The 14,930-nt window shown below is 40.6% G+C and overlaps 1 protein-coding gene across 1 annotated transcript; it reads left to right on the forward strand.

Annotated features, from left to right (window-relative positions):
* Window positions 1–6,744: 6,744 nt before the first annotated feature.
* LOC140204565 (solute carrier family 25 member 53-like) lies at window positions 6,745–7,614 on the forward strand. Its single transcript, XM_072271283.1, has one exon. The coding sequence runs from the start codon at window positions 6,745–6,747 to the stop codon at window positions 7,612–7,614; it is 870 nt and encodes a 289-aa protein (XP_072127384.1).
* The last annotated feature ends 7,316 nt before the right edge of the window (window positions 7,615–14,930 follow it).

Below are 14,930 nucleotides of genomic sequence, written 5' to 3' on the forward strand. Positions count from 1 at the left end.
TAAATTTAAAATGCATTGACTATCCTTGACCATGCAGACTAAAGACATTCATGGCTCTTTTTGCTCTTCCTAATCACCTTCTTCAGCACTTTTGTTCTGTCTTTACAGTCCACAACATTTGATTTAGCTTCCTAAATTGTACATCTGCTTCCTTTTTCTGTCTGACTTAACTTAAGACCTCTTGGGTCATCCAAGGTTCCTCTTCCTTAGCACCCATGTAAGGGATGTACTACTATTACATTACAGAGTTAGTATTTTACCTCAGCCTTTCTAACTATACTACTACTACTACTAGTAGTAGTAGTTTCTAACTATACTCATACAAACTAATCCATAGACCACCTTACAACAAGTTAATGATGATGCACACAAAATCCAGTGCCATTTAGCACTTTGGAAGTAGTGCTGTGAAGTTTCACTGGGTTTGTTCATGGAATGAAGTTGTTTAGGAAGGCAAAGGAGGTGGGATGGCGCTCTTAATTAAGGATGACATCAGGGTGATTGTGAGAGACAACATAAGATCTATGGAGCAGAATGTTGAGTCCATCTAGATAGAGACTAAGAATAGTAAAAGAAAAAAGTCACTGGTGGGCATTGTCTATAGGTCACCTAATAAAAATATTGCAGTGGCAGAGGCGATTAACCAAGAAATGACTGAAGCTTGTAAGAACGGAACGGCAATTGTCATGAGGGATTTTAACTTCCACATAGATTGAGTGAATCAGGTTGGTCAAGGAAGTCTTGAGGAGGACTTCATAAAATGCATCCATGATGGCTTTCTTGAGCATCATCTTAGTGAACCTACAAGGGAAAATACTATCTTAGATCTAGTCCTGTGCAATGAGACAGGTAAGATTAACGATCTTGTAGTCAGGGAAAGAGTGATCATAGTATGATTGAATTTCGCATTCAGATAGAGGATGAAATAGTTAGATCTAAAACTACTGTATTATGGGAGATAATAAGGGAGACTACAACAGGATGACAGAGGAGTTGGCTAATGTGGATTGGCAGCACAGGCTATTTGGTAGAACAGTTGAGGAACAGTGGAATACTTTCAAAGAGATTTTTCACAGTGTTCAACAAAAGTATATTCCAGTCAAAAGTAAGGACAGCAAACGTGGGGAGAGCCAGCCTTGGATAACTAAGGAAATAAAAGATAGTATCTAATTAAAAGCTCATGTACAAAGTCGCAAAGAGTAGTGGGAGACTGGAGGATTGGGAAAACTTTAAAAAGCAACGGAGAACAACTAAATGAGAAATAAGGAAAGGGAAGATAGAGTATGAAAGTAAATTAGCACAAAATATAAAAACAGATAGGAAAAGTTTTTATAAATATATAAAGCAGAAGTGGGTGGCTAAAAGTCAATGTAGGTCCCTTGGAAGACGAGAAGGGGAAATTGATATTGGGTGATAAGGAAATGGCTGAGGCATTGAACAACTATTTTGTGTCGGTCTTCACATGGAGGACACATCTAATATGCCAAAGAATGATGTTATGGATGAAATGGGAGGTGAGGACCTTGATAAAATCACCATCACTAAAGAGATAATGATGAGCATAAAGGGTCTGAAGGCAGATAAGTCCCCTGGTCCTTATGGGACGCATCCCAGGGTGCTGAGGGAGTTGGCAGAGGTTATAGTAAACGCGTTGGTAATCATTTACCAAAACTCTCTAGACTCTGGGCAGGTCCCGGCGGATTGGAAGACAGCAAATGTCACGCCACCTTTTAAAAAAGGATGCAGGCAAAAGATGGGCATCTATAGGCCAGTTACCTTAACGTCTGTAGTTGGGGAAAATGCTTGAAGCTGTCATTAAGGAAGAAATAGCAAAACATGTAGAAAGGAGTGGTTCCATTAGACAGACGCAGCATGGATTCAGAAAGGGCAGGTCCTGTTTGACAAACTTACTGGGGTTCTTTGAGGACATAATGAGTGCAGTGGATGGAGGGGTACAGGTGGATGTTGTATACTTGGATTTCCAGAAGACATTCGATAAGGTGCTGCACAAGAGACTTATAAATAAGATATGGATGCGTGGAGTCAGAGGAAGTGTATTGGCATGGATAGTGGATTGGTTAACCGATAAAAGGCAGAGAGTTGGTATAAATGGGTGTTTCTCCGGTTGGCAGTCAGTGGTGAGTGGGGTGCCGCAGGGGTCAGTGCTGGGCCCGCAGCTGTTTACCATTTACATTGATGATTTGGAAGAGGGGACTCAGTGTAGCATAGTAAAATTTGCTGATGACACTAAACTGAGTGGAAAAGCAAATTGTACAGAGATGTGGAGAGTCTGCAGAGGGAGATAGATAGATTAAGTGAGTGGGCCAAGGTCTGACAGATGGAATACAACTTTGGTAAATGCGAGATCATCCACTTTGGAAGGAATAATAGAAGAGCAGATTATTATTTAAATAGTGAAAGACTGCAGCATGCTGTTGTGCAGAGGGACTTAGGAGTGCTTGTGCATGAATCTCAAAAAGTTGGCTTGCAGGTACGACAGGTTATTAAGAAGGCAAACGGAATGTTGGCCTTCATTGCTAGAGGGATTGAATTCAAGAGCAGGGAGGTCATGCTGCAACTATACAGGGTACTGGTGAGGCTGCACCTGCAGTACTGTGTGCAGTTCTGCTCTCCATACTTGAGGAAAGATATACTGGCTTTGGAGGCAGTGCAGAGGAGGTTCACCAGGTTGATTCCAGGGATGAAGGGGTTAACCTATGAGGAGAGTTTGAGTCGCCTGGAACTATACTCTCTGGAGTTCAGAAGAATGAGAGGGGATCTTATAGAAACATACAAAATTTTGAAAGGGATAAGATAGAAGTAGGAAAGTTGTTTCCATTGGTAGGTGAGACTAGAACTAAGGGACATTACCTCAACATTCAGGGGAGAAGATTTAGGACAAAGATGAGGAGAAACTGTTTTTCCCAGAGAGTGGTGAATCTGTTGAATTCTCTGCCCAGGGAAGTAGTTGAGGCTTCTTCATGAAATATATTTAAGATACAGTTAGATAGATTTTTACATAGTAGGGGAATTAAGGGTTATGGGGGAAAGGCAGGTAGATGGAGCTGAGCTTACGGACAAATCAGCCATGATCTTATTGAATGGCGGGGCAGGCTCGATGGGCCAGATGGCCTACTCCTGCTTCTATTTCTTATGTTCTTATTTTTACATGTGAAGAAAGGTTGGAGTTTGCATTCAATGGAGTTTTGAAGAATGAGAGACATGTAATATTCTGAGGAGAATTGACAGGGCAAAAGTCATGAAGATGTTTCCCTAGTTAATTAAGATGGTTCCCTTCTGATTCTTGGGTAAATGGATTTGGTTGGCAGATTGATGTCTTTTTTTAATAGAAGCTTGTATGGCGTATAGCTCCGGATTTGTGCTCCAAATGGGTTTTTATTTCTCGTTTTTTTTTGTTTGTTTGTTTGTTGGGTTTTTTTGTGTTTTAGTTAGTAGGGGTTCCTTTTTCCTTTTTTTTCAAAAAAAAATATAGCTTTAACATTTTGTTTTTTAAAATTATTATTAATGATATACTGTTTGGTTTGGTTAATAGTTTGACTCTTATTATACTTATTGATATATTGACTTGATTATTTTAATGTATTTTTCTTTGTTAATTTTCAATAATAATTAATAAAAAGATTTTAAAATGAAATGAAGATGTTTCCCCTACTGGGGGTATCTAGAACTAAGAAGCATAGCTTTGGAAGAGACAACCCATAAGAGACAGTGATGACAGCAAACTTCTTCTCAGAACTTTGTGAATCTTTGAGATTCTCTATCTCAGAGAGCTGTGGAGGTGGAGTTATTGAAATATAATTACGTCTTAATTAGTCAGGGGTCAAACATTATGATGAGAAGGCAGGAGAATGAGATTGAGAGGGATAGTAGTCAGCCACACTGGAATGGCAAGCAAATTGATGGGCCCAGTGGCCTAATTCTGCTCCTATGCTTAATGGACTTATGGTAATCAAGACAGAGATTGATAGACATGAGCACCTCAAGTGAATCAAGGCACAAGTGCTGGAGGAACTCAATGGTTCAGGCAGCATCGATTGAAATGAATAGAGTCGATGTTTGGGCTGAGATCTATCATCAGCCATGATGAAAGGTCTCGGCACAAATCGTCAACTCTTTATTCCTTTCAAGAGATAGGGAAGAGAGCGAGAAGTGATGGATCATCCAGGTTTGACCTCAATGTAAATTTGTCTAATTTTACTCGTTTCTTTTGTTATGTTCATTCATTTTTCTGCCATTGCATTCTGGGTCTCCAGTGTTCATTCATGTAACTAGTGTCAAGGCACAATCCATCCACTGCATGGGAAGACTGCCATCTACAGTTAACAATTCATATGTCAACCTAATTTAAAAATATATCACAATTAATTTTATATCAGTTGAAGGTATGCAGTAGTAAAAACTAGTTTACTTGACCTTAATCAGAAATAAATGTGACAATGGTACCTGGGCTGTTGCTTGGAATGAAATTGAAGAACTAAAGCTGAGATGACAGTGGCTGACTAAAGTGTGTTTCTTTAACACTAGAGAAATGCCGAGGATACACTAAGGAGAGTTAAGTTAAAATAGCTTATATGATCCAGAGCGGGTAGTGATCTAGTTGTCTGCTGCTCCGATTGTGACTTTAGCAATGCTCTGAGAGCCCACAAGACCAGAGGAGGAGGAAATCATCCTAAATCCCGATGGATTGCTCAGAAGAAGGAAAAGACCTGTTTTTATGAAGTTGCTATGGGAAGCAGACATCTGGTCTAAACTGTGATAAGAACTAACAACGTGGCTCAAGTGATATCCAGTTTTTGCTGTAAATTGGTGAATTTTGTCTCCAGGTCAATGCATTTATGAATTAACTTTTTTTAAAAATTAAATTTGTTTAGAGCAAATTTCATTCTTTTTATATTAAGTCAAACTGCAAGAAATTTGGTTATGTAAACTAATTTCTATAGGAAGATGCTAATTAACAGAAAATGTGACTTGCTAAGAGATGTAAAACAAGTGTACAATTTACAAGTGAAAATGGATTTCAGCAAGGCATTTGACAAGGTACCCTATGGAAAGTTTACTGAGAAAGTAAGGAGGCATGGGATCCAAGGGGACATTGCTTTGTGGATCCAGAACTGACTTGCCCACAGATGGCAAAGGGTGGTTGTAGACAGGTCATATTCTGCATGGAGGTCAGTCACCAGTGATGTGCCTCAGCGATCTGTTCTGGGACCCCTACTCTGCATGATTTTTATAAATGACCTGGATGAGGAAGTGGAGGGATGGGTTAGTAAGTTTGCTGATGACACAAAGGTTGGGGTGTTGTGGATAGTGTGGAGGGCTGTCAGAGGTTACAGCGGGACATTGATAGGATGCAAAACTGGGCTGAGAAGTGGCAGATGGTGTTCAACCCAGATAAGTGTGAGGTGGTTCATCTTGGTAGGTCAAATATGATGACAGCATATAGTATTAATGGCAGTGTGAAGGATCAGAGGGATCTTGGGGTCCGAGTCCACAGGACACTCAAAGCTGCTGCGCAGGTTGACTCTGTGGTTAAGAAAGCATACGGTGCATTGGCCTTCATCAATCATGGGATTGAGTTTAGAAGCCAAGAGGTACTGTTGCAGCTGTAAAGGACCCTGGTCAGACCCCATTTGGAGTACTTTGCTCAGTTCTGGTCGCCTCACTATAGGAAGGATGCAGAAACCATAGAAAGGGTGCAGAGGAAATTTACAAGGATGTTGCCTGGATTGGGGAGCATGCCTTATGAAAACAGGTTGAGTGAATGTGGCCTTTTTTCCTTGGAATGACAGAGAATGAGAGGGTCCTGATAGAGGTGTATAAGATCAGCAGTCCCCAACCACCGGGCCGTGAGGAAACGAAATGAGCCAGCTGCACCTTTCCTCATTCCCTGTCACGCACTGTTGAACTTGAACATAGGGTTGCCAACTGTCCTGTATTTGCCGGGACATCCCGTACATTGGGCTAAATTGGTTTGTCCCGTATTTCCCCCGCTAAAGTAAGCATTCCTATGAAACCTTTCATGCTGAAATGGCGTGAAGCGAAGAAGCAATTATCATTAATTTATATGGGAAGACCCAAAAAATAACCCACCAAATCATAGCAAATAACACATAAAACCAAAAATAAATAACACTAACCTATAGAAAAAGCGGGAATGATATGATAAATAGACAGCCTATATAAAGTAGAAATAATGTATGTACAGTATAGTTGGAAAGATGAAGGCAAAACCGATTTGTGGGGGGGGGGGCGGAAATTCGCATGTACGCGCATGCGCACACAGGTACCTGCGCAAGGCTTCATGGCCATGGTAGTCTTTCCTGAGGTAAAGTGTCCCGGGATTTGACTGCTACTCTTGTCCCTTATTTGGGAGTGAGAAAGTTGGCAACCCTATCTGTAAAAGACTTGTTGAGGTGAGCTTAACCCTACTTGAACACCGCCCCCCCGCCCGGTCGGCCGGTCCGCAAGAATATTGTCAATATTAAACCAGTCCACGGTGCAAAAAAGGTTGGGGACCCCTGCCCCAGGTAATTTCTAAAGTAAGGACATGTTCAGCACTGCTTTGTGGGCCAAAGGGCCTGTATTGTGCTGTAGGTTTTCTATGTTTCTATTTATATATTGTTTAGGTTTTATATTCTCGAGTATAATGTGTGTGAAGTAAAAGCTGGTACGTTGTAAACATTTGTGCATCAAAAAATTTGTTTGTTTGTTACAGAAGTAAAAATGCAGGAGAACCCTGAAGACTCAGTCACCAATTCAGTGCTAACCTCGCTAAGGAACTGTGGAATTGGGGCAACCTCTAGCTGTCTTGCTACAGTTCTGACATTCCCAATCCACAAGACAATTTTTCGGCAGCAAATTCATGGTTTCATTATCCGAAAAGCTTTTTCTCAACTCCGTCAAGAAGGTTTCCTCAGATTTTACAGAGGAATTCTCCCACCTCTTCTAGCTAAAACAATCCAAGGCACATTGTTGTTTGGCACCTATGACAGCATCATTGGGAGCATGAATCCTAAGAATATAACTATGTACCATCACTTCATTGCAGGATCATTATCTGGAGCTATGGAAGCCCTAGTGTTGACTCCATTTGAACGTGTCCAAAATATTCTTCAAGACCACAGGAAAGATGCAAAACTTCCTAGTATCCAAAGTATCCTAAGGTTGTTTAATTCCTATATTTTTAAGGATAGGTTACAACTTGGGTACTACCAAGGCTTCATCCCCATTGTATTGAGGAATGGAATAGGCTGCGCACTTTATTTCTCTTTCAAAGATCCAATTAAGAATTTGCTCTTGGATAAAGACATTCCCAGTGGGATTTCTGCATTTGTCTCTGGCAGCTTCAATGGAATGATGGTGTGTTTTATTTTATATCCACTCAGTGCCGTGATTGCAAACATACAGGCCCAGGTCGGACATGAGAAAATTAACCTTTGGAATTTCGTCAAAAACTTCTGGGCATCTCGTGACCGAAGTTTCTTGTATGTTTACAGAGGTGGCTCCCTGATTATGCTGAGGTCCTGTGTAACATGGGGATTAACCACTGTTATCCATGATTTCTTAAAGGCAGTGCAGAGTCCTAAAATGTAGAGAATTGTATACTCACATTTGCAGAAAATACAAGGTTAGGAGGCATAATGACGTGATGAAATGGAAACATGGAATTTTGTCAAAAACTTCTGGGCATCTCATGCTCAAAGTTTCTTGTATGTTTACGGGATGGTTCCCTGATTAGCTGAGGTCCTGCGTAACATGGGGATTAATCACTGTTATTCATGATTTCTTAAAGGCATTGCAGAGTCCTAAAATTCTCTAGAATTGTATACACACGTTCACAGAAAATATGAAGTTAGGAGCTACAATAGCATGATTAAATGGAAACAGGAAATTACAGTCAGACAAATGCTGACGAATCAACATGGACAAAAAAAAAGGTTCTTCTTTACCTGTAATAAAATAAAACTGAAAAACAGATTCACAGAAGCACCAGAATAAGAAATATTCAAAAACACGTGCAGACTGCAATACCGAATGATGTTGGGAAATATTTCATCCAAAATTTTACTGGTCATTAGAATATGGCCTGTGTGTCTGTGATATCCTGATGTGTGTAGGAAGATGACCCTTTGCATCTCCCACACTTTGTGTCAACTCCACTCGGCTTAACAGCTGCCCTGTACTTACCAATACTCTTGTATATGATGTTAGTTTGTATAGTAATGTTAATTTCTGGTGTTAACTTCACTTTCCCTTACTGCCTAACTGTGCAAATTTACAATGGCCGAACTGAATCACCGTATGAGTAGTAATTCTACATTACAGATGACACAGTCTCATTTCTCAGTCCCTTGTTTATTTTCTTATTGAGACACTGTGCGGAACAGGCCCTTTCAGCCCTTCAGGCCATGCCACACAGCAATCCCCCAATTTAATCCTAGACTAATCACAGAACAATGTACAATGACCAATTAACCTACCAACTGATACGTCGCTGCAATGTGGGAGGAAACCAGACCACCCGGAGGAAACCCACGGTCACGGGGAGAATACAAACTCCTTACAGGCAGCGGAGGGAATTGAACCCAGGTCACTGGTACCGTATAGTCTTGCGCTTAATCACTACACTACCATGCCCTTAGACCATGGAAGACTTGCATCCACACCTGGTCTGTGGGTCTTGAGGAGATCAATTTGGGAACTGTAGACTCAACCACAATGGAAGTGCCTGACAGGGTTAATGAGTGGCTGGTTCATGAATGGCATTCTCCTTCTGCCGTTTACAGAGGTCTTGTGTGTGGCCCCAAGTCATGTCCTTGAGGTTCCCAGTCCTATCAAAATGCTCTATCTCTACTGTACACGATCATGGGACAAAGATTTTTAAGTAACAGTGGAAATGTTACACTATTTTGAGGGTGTTTTCAACACATTCTTGAATCTCTTGTCTACCTGGTAATCTCTTCATGTGACAGAACTACGAATAAAGCATTGAGGGGTCTGAGGTCAGCCATGTGAATAACCTGCCCAACCTTGCTGACCAAGTGTGATATGGTTCTCTGTTCTGGGGAAGCTGGCCTAGGAGAGATCATGGATGATGTTTCACTTATTCTTTGAGTGAAAGTTCAAAGATTTTGCAGAAAACTTTGATTGCATCTTTCCATTGCCTTGTAGGACACTGATTTAGGCAGATCAAGTCTCAGGAGCAGAGCAGGATTACTGCTGCCTGATACACCATGACTTTTTTGCCAGATCTGAGGTCTTAACTTCAGACATGCTTTTTCTGAGTAAACCAGTGGCTGTGCTGTCATATTGAAGACGATGATGAAACTTGGCTTCACAGAGAGCCAGCTTTCAAGTCATTCCAGGGTATTGCTGAGAACGCATTTTGTTGGAGAGCAATGTTATACAGATTGGCAGATGAGCAAAATCTACATCAAAATTTACATCAAGTTAAAACAGTGCCATCTTTGTCCAGGATGCACTCCAGCTCCTGCAGCTTGAATATTAAGCTTTGAGTGACTTAGGTTCTGTAGTACAAATTGATTGCTCTAAAGATTAGTTTCACTCCTGCTTAAAGTTTACTGGAGGAAAAGTGCTGAACTGTGGTGAGAGAGATTGAAAAAAAGAGTCAGGGCAGTGATGTAGCTTTGTTGCCATGGTCTTCACCGAGTTTGGCTCTGTGTACACACACCAGTTTGAAATATAGTTTCCAAGCCAACACGATGAAGCTAATATAAGATTGAGATGAAATCTCTGGGCAGTCAGATATGAGAAGAGCTCTTCTGTTGATGAAATCAAAGGCTTTAATAGGTTTGAAAAAGACCAGGCACAGTACTGTATGCTGCTCCCTGCATTCTCTTGGAGATGCTGCATGATGAAGGTCATCTGCACAGTGCTTCTATATGGGTGGAACCCGCAACACCACTTAGGGAGCAAGTTGTTAACCAAAAAAGGAAGGATGTTGAGGAGGATTTTTGCTGTGGCAGGAAGTAAGGAGATCCTCTCTGTAGTTCAGACTAGTCTCTTCTCTTGAAGGTGGTCACAATGATAGCAATTCTGAGGTCCTTGAATATCCTTCTCTTCCCAGACGTGGACAATGAAGCCATTACTGCTAAGTTTTAAAACGTCAGCAGGAATATCAACTACTCAAGAGGCCTCGTTGTTTTCTAATACAAGCTATTGGTAATATTGTCAAAACTAATACCGGCCTGACTTCCTCGAACTGCTGGTAATGCCCCCCCCCCATCCCCTCCTTCACCATTTCCCATCTCCTTTTCCCTCCCTCACCTTATCTCCTTGCCTGCCCATCACTTTCCTCTGGTGCTCCTCACCTCCTTTTCTTTCTGCTGTGGCATTCTGTTCTCTCCTGTTGGACTCCCCCTTGCCAGTCCTGTTTCTCTTCCGCCAAACAACTTCCCAGCTCTTTACTTCATCCCTCCCCCTCCTGGCTTCACTTATCACCTTGTGTTTCTCTCTCCACTCCCCCACCTTCTAAATCTACTCATCTTTTTTTTCTCTCCAGTCCTGCCGAAGGGTCTCGGCCCGAAACGTTGACTGTGCTTTTTTCCCATAGATGCTGCTTGGCCTGCTGAGTTCCTCCAGCAATTTGTGTGTGTTGCTTGGATTTCCAGCATCTGCAGATCTTCTCTTGTTGCTGACTTTCCAATTATAACAAAAGAAAGGAACATTTAAATAGAGCCAACACAGCAGGAGAAATGTGAGGTTGCCCTGTTATAATCTCTGCATACTTATATTTGTATATATGTAAACCTTGACTGGGTTACAAATGCTGCCATTTGAGTTAAACATCTAATAATCGCTGGCACGGTACATTTATGATGTGGTAAGGAAAATGGTTATAACTCTTTTCAGCTGTTACACAACTTAGCACCACCTCCCTGATCTAAAATAGAAACTTTGGTTTTCCAGTCCAGACACTCAGCATTTTGAGTCACTAGGCAACCAGGTTCTCCCCAATTCTTGTAGCCAAAGTTTATAGCTTACTCAACCTTTTCACTGAAGATCTCCCGCAAGACATTGATAGTACATATTACATGAATTCCAGAATAGTGGCTTACTGCAGGAATGTGGCACTGAAGGAAAAGATCAGCCATGATCTTATTGACTGGTGGAGCAGATATCACTTCCACCTGCTTCTTTATCTTAGGTGTGTGTGTGTAAAGATCTTATCTTTATCTTATTATGTGTGTTTATCTTACCTTTATCCAGTGTGTGTAAGAAGCAGATGTAGGTCATATCTGCTCCACCATATCTTGTTGGCAATGTTGAAATCAAAAGCAGACAGTACTTTTTCACATTTCCTTTCAAAGGGTCTCAGAACATCCCCATGCATCCCATTCCCACAATTATCTTGCTACAATTTATTCTCCCTCACATACCCTATCCTGCCACCCAACTATATTAAAGAAGGATTTTGGCAGCTAGTGAAAATTCCTTCACATCTTTGGGATATAGGAGGAAGCCTGAGTACCCAGGGGAAACCCATTCACTCAAATAGAGAATGGGAAAATTCCACCCTGACACCACCTGAAGCTGGGATCCAATTCTGGTCGCCAGAGCTGTGCACCAGCAGCATTGAACGCCAGTCTCAAGAGATTCTGCACTTACTGAAAACCATAATCAGCACACACAAAATGTAGGAGGATCTCATGAGTCTTGATGATGGCTCTCAGCCAGAAATATCAACAGTGTATTCCTCTCCATTGGTGCTGCCTGAATTGCTGAGTTCCTCAAGCATTTTGTGTGTCTTGTAACAGTAAATACTGTGTGGTCACATTGCAGTTAGTAAAGCTGCTTCATGTTGGAGGTTCTCAATCTTTAGCATTTGCAAGTCCTGTGTCTTCACCATTTCATGGAGTGGTACAGACTGACAGGCTTGTACACAACTTACTGCATCTGTTATTACAAGCAGCATATCCTAGTTACTATTTTCCAAATCATTGCATTGCCATAATGAATCAGCTATGTGTAGACCCTTAATACTAACTGCAGAGTTTATCTCATTACAATCCAATCAGGATGGATCTGATCTCCACATACAAGCTTGAACTTGCATATTTGTTTTTTCTTCTGTAGAGGCCTGCATTTGAAAGGGCTTCTGTAAGGCAGCTGCCAGTTTCCTAGCTAACCAGAAAGTGTGGATGACCCTTTCCAATGATACCCCATGGAATCAATATTACAAGACTTTTGAAGAAGTCATACAGTTGCTGGGATTTTATCTTGTATTTGAACTTTAGCAATATCATGTCTAACACGTTGTTAATAATCCAGCCACTGATACTCGAAAGTTGCACCGTGTTCATTTTTCTTTGTCAGCCTGGCATTTTCTCACTCTGTTTCAAAATCTTTGAAGCAAATACTTAAGTGCCTTTAGCAAGAATGAAGCAGACCTATCACTTGCTGTACTTTGTCCATTCATGCCTGAATATTTACTTCATTGGGTCCATCCACATCATCCACTTCAAATACAGAACTGGCATTATAAATTGGGAGAAACTGTGAAATAAACAAAAAAAAGTACCAGTAGCTTTAATGAATATCTTTTTAACATGACTTTTCTAATGCCTGTGTAATGTGGATACACTTTGTATATTACTGAATTCTCTGAATGTCTCACTGAATAAACATTCCATTTTTTGGTCAGCAATATTGTAATTCTCTTCTGTTCCTTTCGAAATCCTCACAGACATAACCACAATGCCAGCTTGGCTGTCATGATATGCTAGCAAGCATCCTAAATTAAAAAAAAAAGCTTCTGAAATAAAACCAAAAATTCTGTAAGTATTCAGCAGACCCTTTCAGTACTGCCCAGTGAAGTTCATAGCCTATGATTCCAGCCAGCAAACCATATCCAGAATGATCTGGCCCAATAAAAAAGGATGCATATAAAAGTATAGATGGAATGTCCTACAATCTTCCCTGCAGAAGAAAATATGTAATCAGACCCCATGTGTAACTGTTTCAATAAATTTGACAATCTATGTAAAAGCAGACATTAAGTAAAGGTAAACACGAGGAAATCTGCAGATGCTGGAATTTCAAGCAACACATATAAAAGTTGCTGGAGAACGCAGGAGTCCAGGGTCCTGACGAAGGGTCTCAGCCTGAAACGTCGACTGTACCTCTTCCTAGAGATGCTGCCCGATCTGCTGCGTTCACCAGCAACTTTGATGTGTGTTGCATTAAGTAAAGGTATTGGTGAGGTATCTCAGGGCTCAGAACTGGTTCCTCAGTTATTCACAATTTATATTAGTTTACATTAAAGAAGTGTATGATACCAATGTTTGCTGATAATATGTTAGGCAGGAAACGGAAGAAGACACCAACTGATAGAAACTAAAAATGTTCTAGGCAAGAAAGGGTAATAATGAAAGACAACATGAGGTTATCCATTTTAGTAACAACATGAATATTCTTTCTAAACCATGAAATCTAGTAAATGGTATGCCGAAGAAAGTGACATGCAAAAAAAAATTGCAGAAGCACCCCTCACCCACTCTATAACTGAGTATATGTTTACCCCTCACTGTTCCACTCTGCTGAAAGATCACAAACCTGAAATGCTTTTCTCTCCACATGTGTGCTAATTGACCATTTGGCTATCCCAAGCATTTGTTTTCATCTCAGATGTACAGTGAAATATTAGGAAGCCAATTTCCAGGCAAGAAATTAATAAGGCAAATAGAAATCTCCGCCTTAACTACCAAGAGGATTGGAGATTGAAAAGAGGGAAATCCATCTTGCTGGAATTGAACGTGACCTGAGTAATATCATTTGCAGAAAGCAGTGTGCAGTTTTGGTCTCCAAATCAATACACTTGCTTTGCTATCAGTGCAGCAAAATTCCATTAAGTATTTTTCCTCAGACAAATAGGTTGTTCCAACAGGGGATGCAGAGTAAGATTGGCTGATGTTCATTGGAGTTTCAAACAAAAAGGAAGAGAATTTCATTGAGGGATTCAAAATTCCAAAACAGATTGACAGTGTGGATGCTTCCCAAAACTGGAGAATAAAGAACTTGGAGCAGTCTCTCACAAGGACTGAAAAACTTGGAATTCCCTAACTCAGGTGTTGTTTAAGACCGTAAGATATAGGAGCAGAATTAGGCCATTTGGCCCATTGAGTCCATTCCGCCATTTCATCATGGCTGATCCAATTTTCTTCTCGGCCCTAATCTCCTGCCTTCTTCCCATATCCCCTCATGCCCAGACTAATCAAGGATCTATCAACCTCTATCTTAAATATACATAAAGACTTGACCTCCACAGCTGCCTGTGGAAAATAATTCCACAGATTCACCACCATGTGGCTAAAAAAATTCCTCCACATATCTGTTGTAAAAGGACACCCCTCTATTCTGAGGCTGTGTCCTCTGATCTTAAAGACTCTCGCACCATTGGAAACATGCACATCCACTCTATCATCATTCGCGAGTGTATATCTGTCTTACTGGTGTCAAGATAATCTGATGTTTAACCAATTCTAGAGAGGTTCTGAGAGAATTATTCACTGATATGTGATATCCATAATTGTCATGCAAATACGTTTTTCTTCTGTCATCTATGCAATTAAAAAAGTTGGCACTGACCATTCAATGATGATAGAAGTCAGATTCTTGCAATCAATTTTAAACAGAAAATGACAGCATAATAAAAAAACAGGTTTAAATTTTGTTTTCAACTTTTTTTTAATAATTTAGTAAGGTGATATACACACTGAATAGTTTTGAGCCCAAAGTTTGTGCAAAAGCAAGTGAGAATACAAGTGTTGGATTAATTTCCAAATTTAACACAAATGAGAAGCATTTTTATGGTACAGGAAAAAAATACTGTGTGTTAAGAGGTAGATATCCATCGTATGTAATAAAATTCATTTGGCCTCAACATTCCT

The sequence above is a fragment of the Mobula birostris genome, chromosome 10, assembly GCF_030028105.1.
Source record: "Mobula birostris isolate sMobBir1 chromosome 10, sMobBir1.hap1, whole genome shotgun sequence".
Lineage (NCBI taxonomy): Eukaryota > Metazoa > Chordata > Chondrichthyes > Myliobatiformes > Myliobatidae > Mobula > Mobula birostris.

What these genes read in the sequence shown, in the direction of transcription:
- LOC140204565 (XM_072271283.1), top strand. Translation starts at nt 6,745, where the DNA reads ATGCAGGAGAACCCTGAAGACTCAGTCACCAATTCAGTGCTAACCTCG.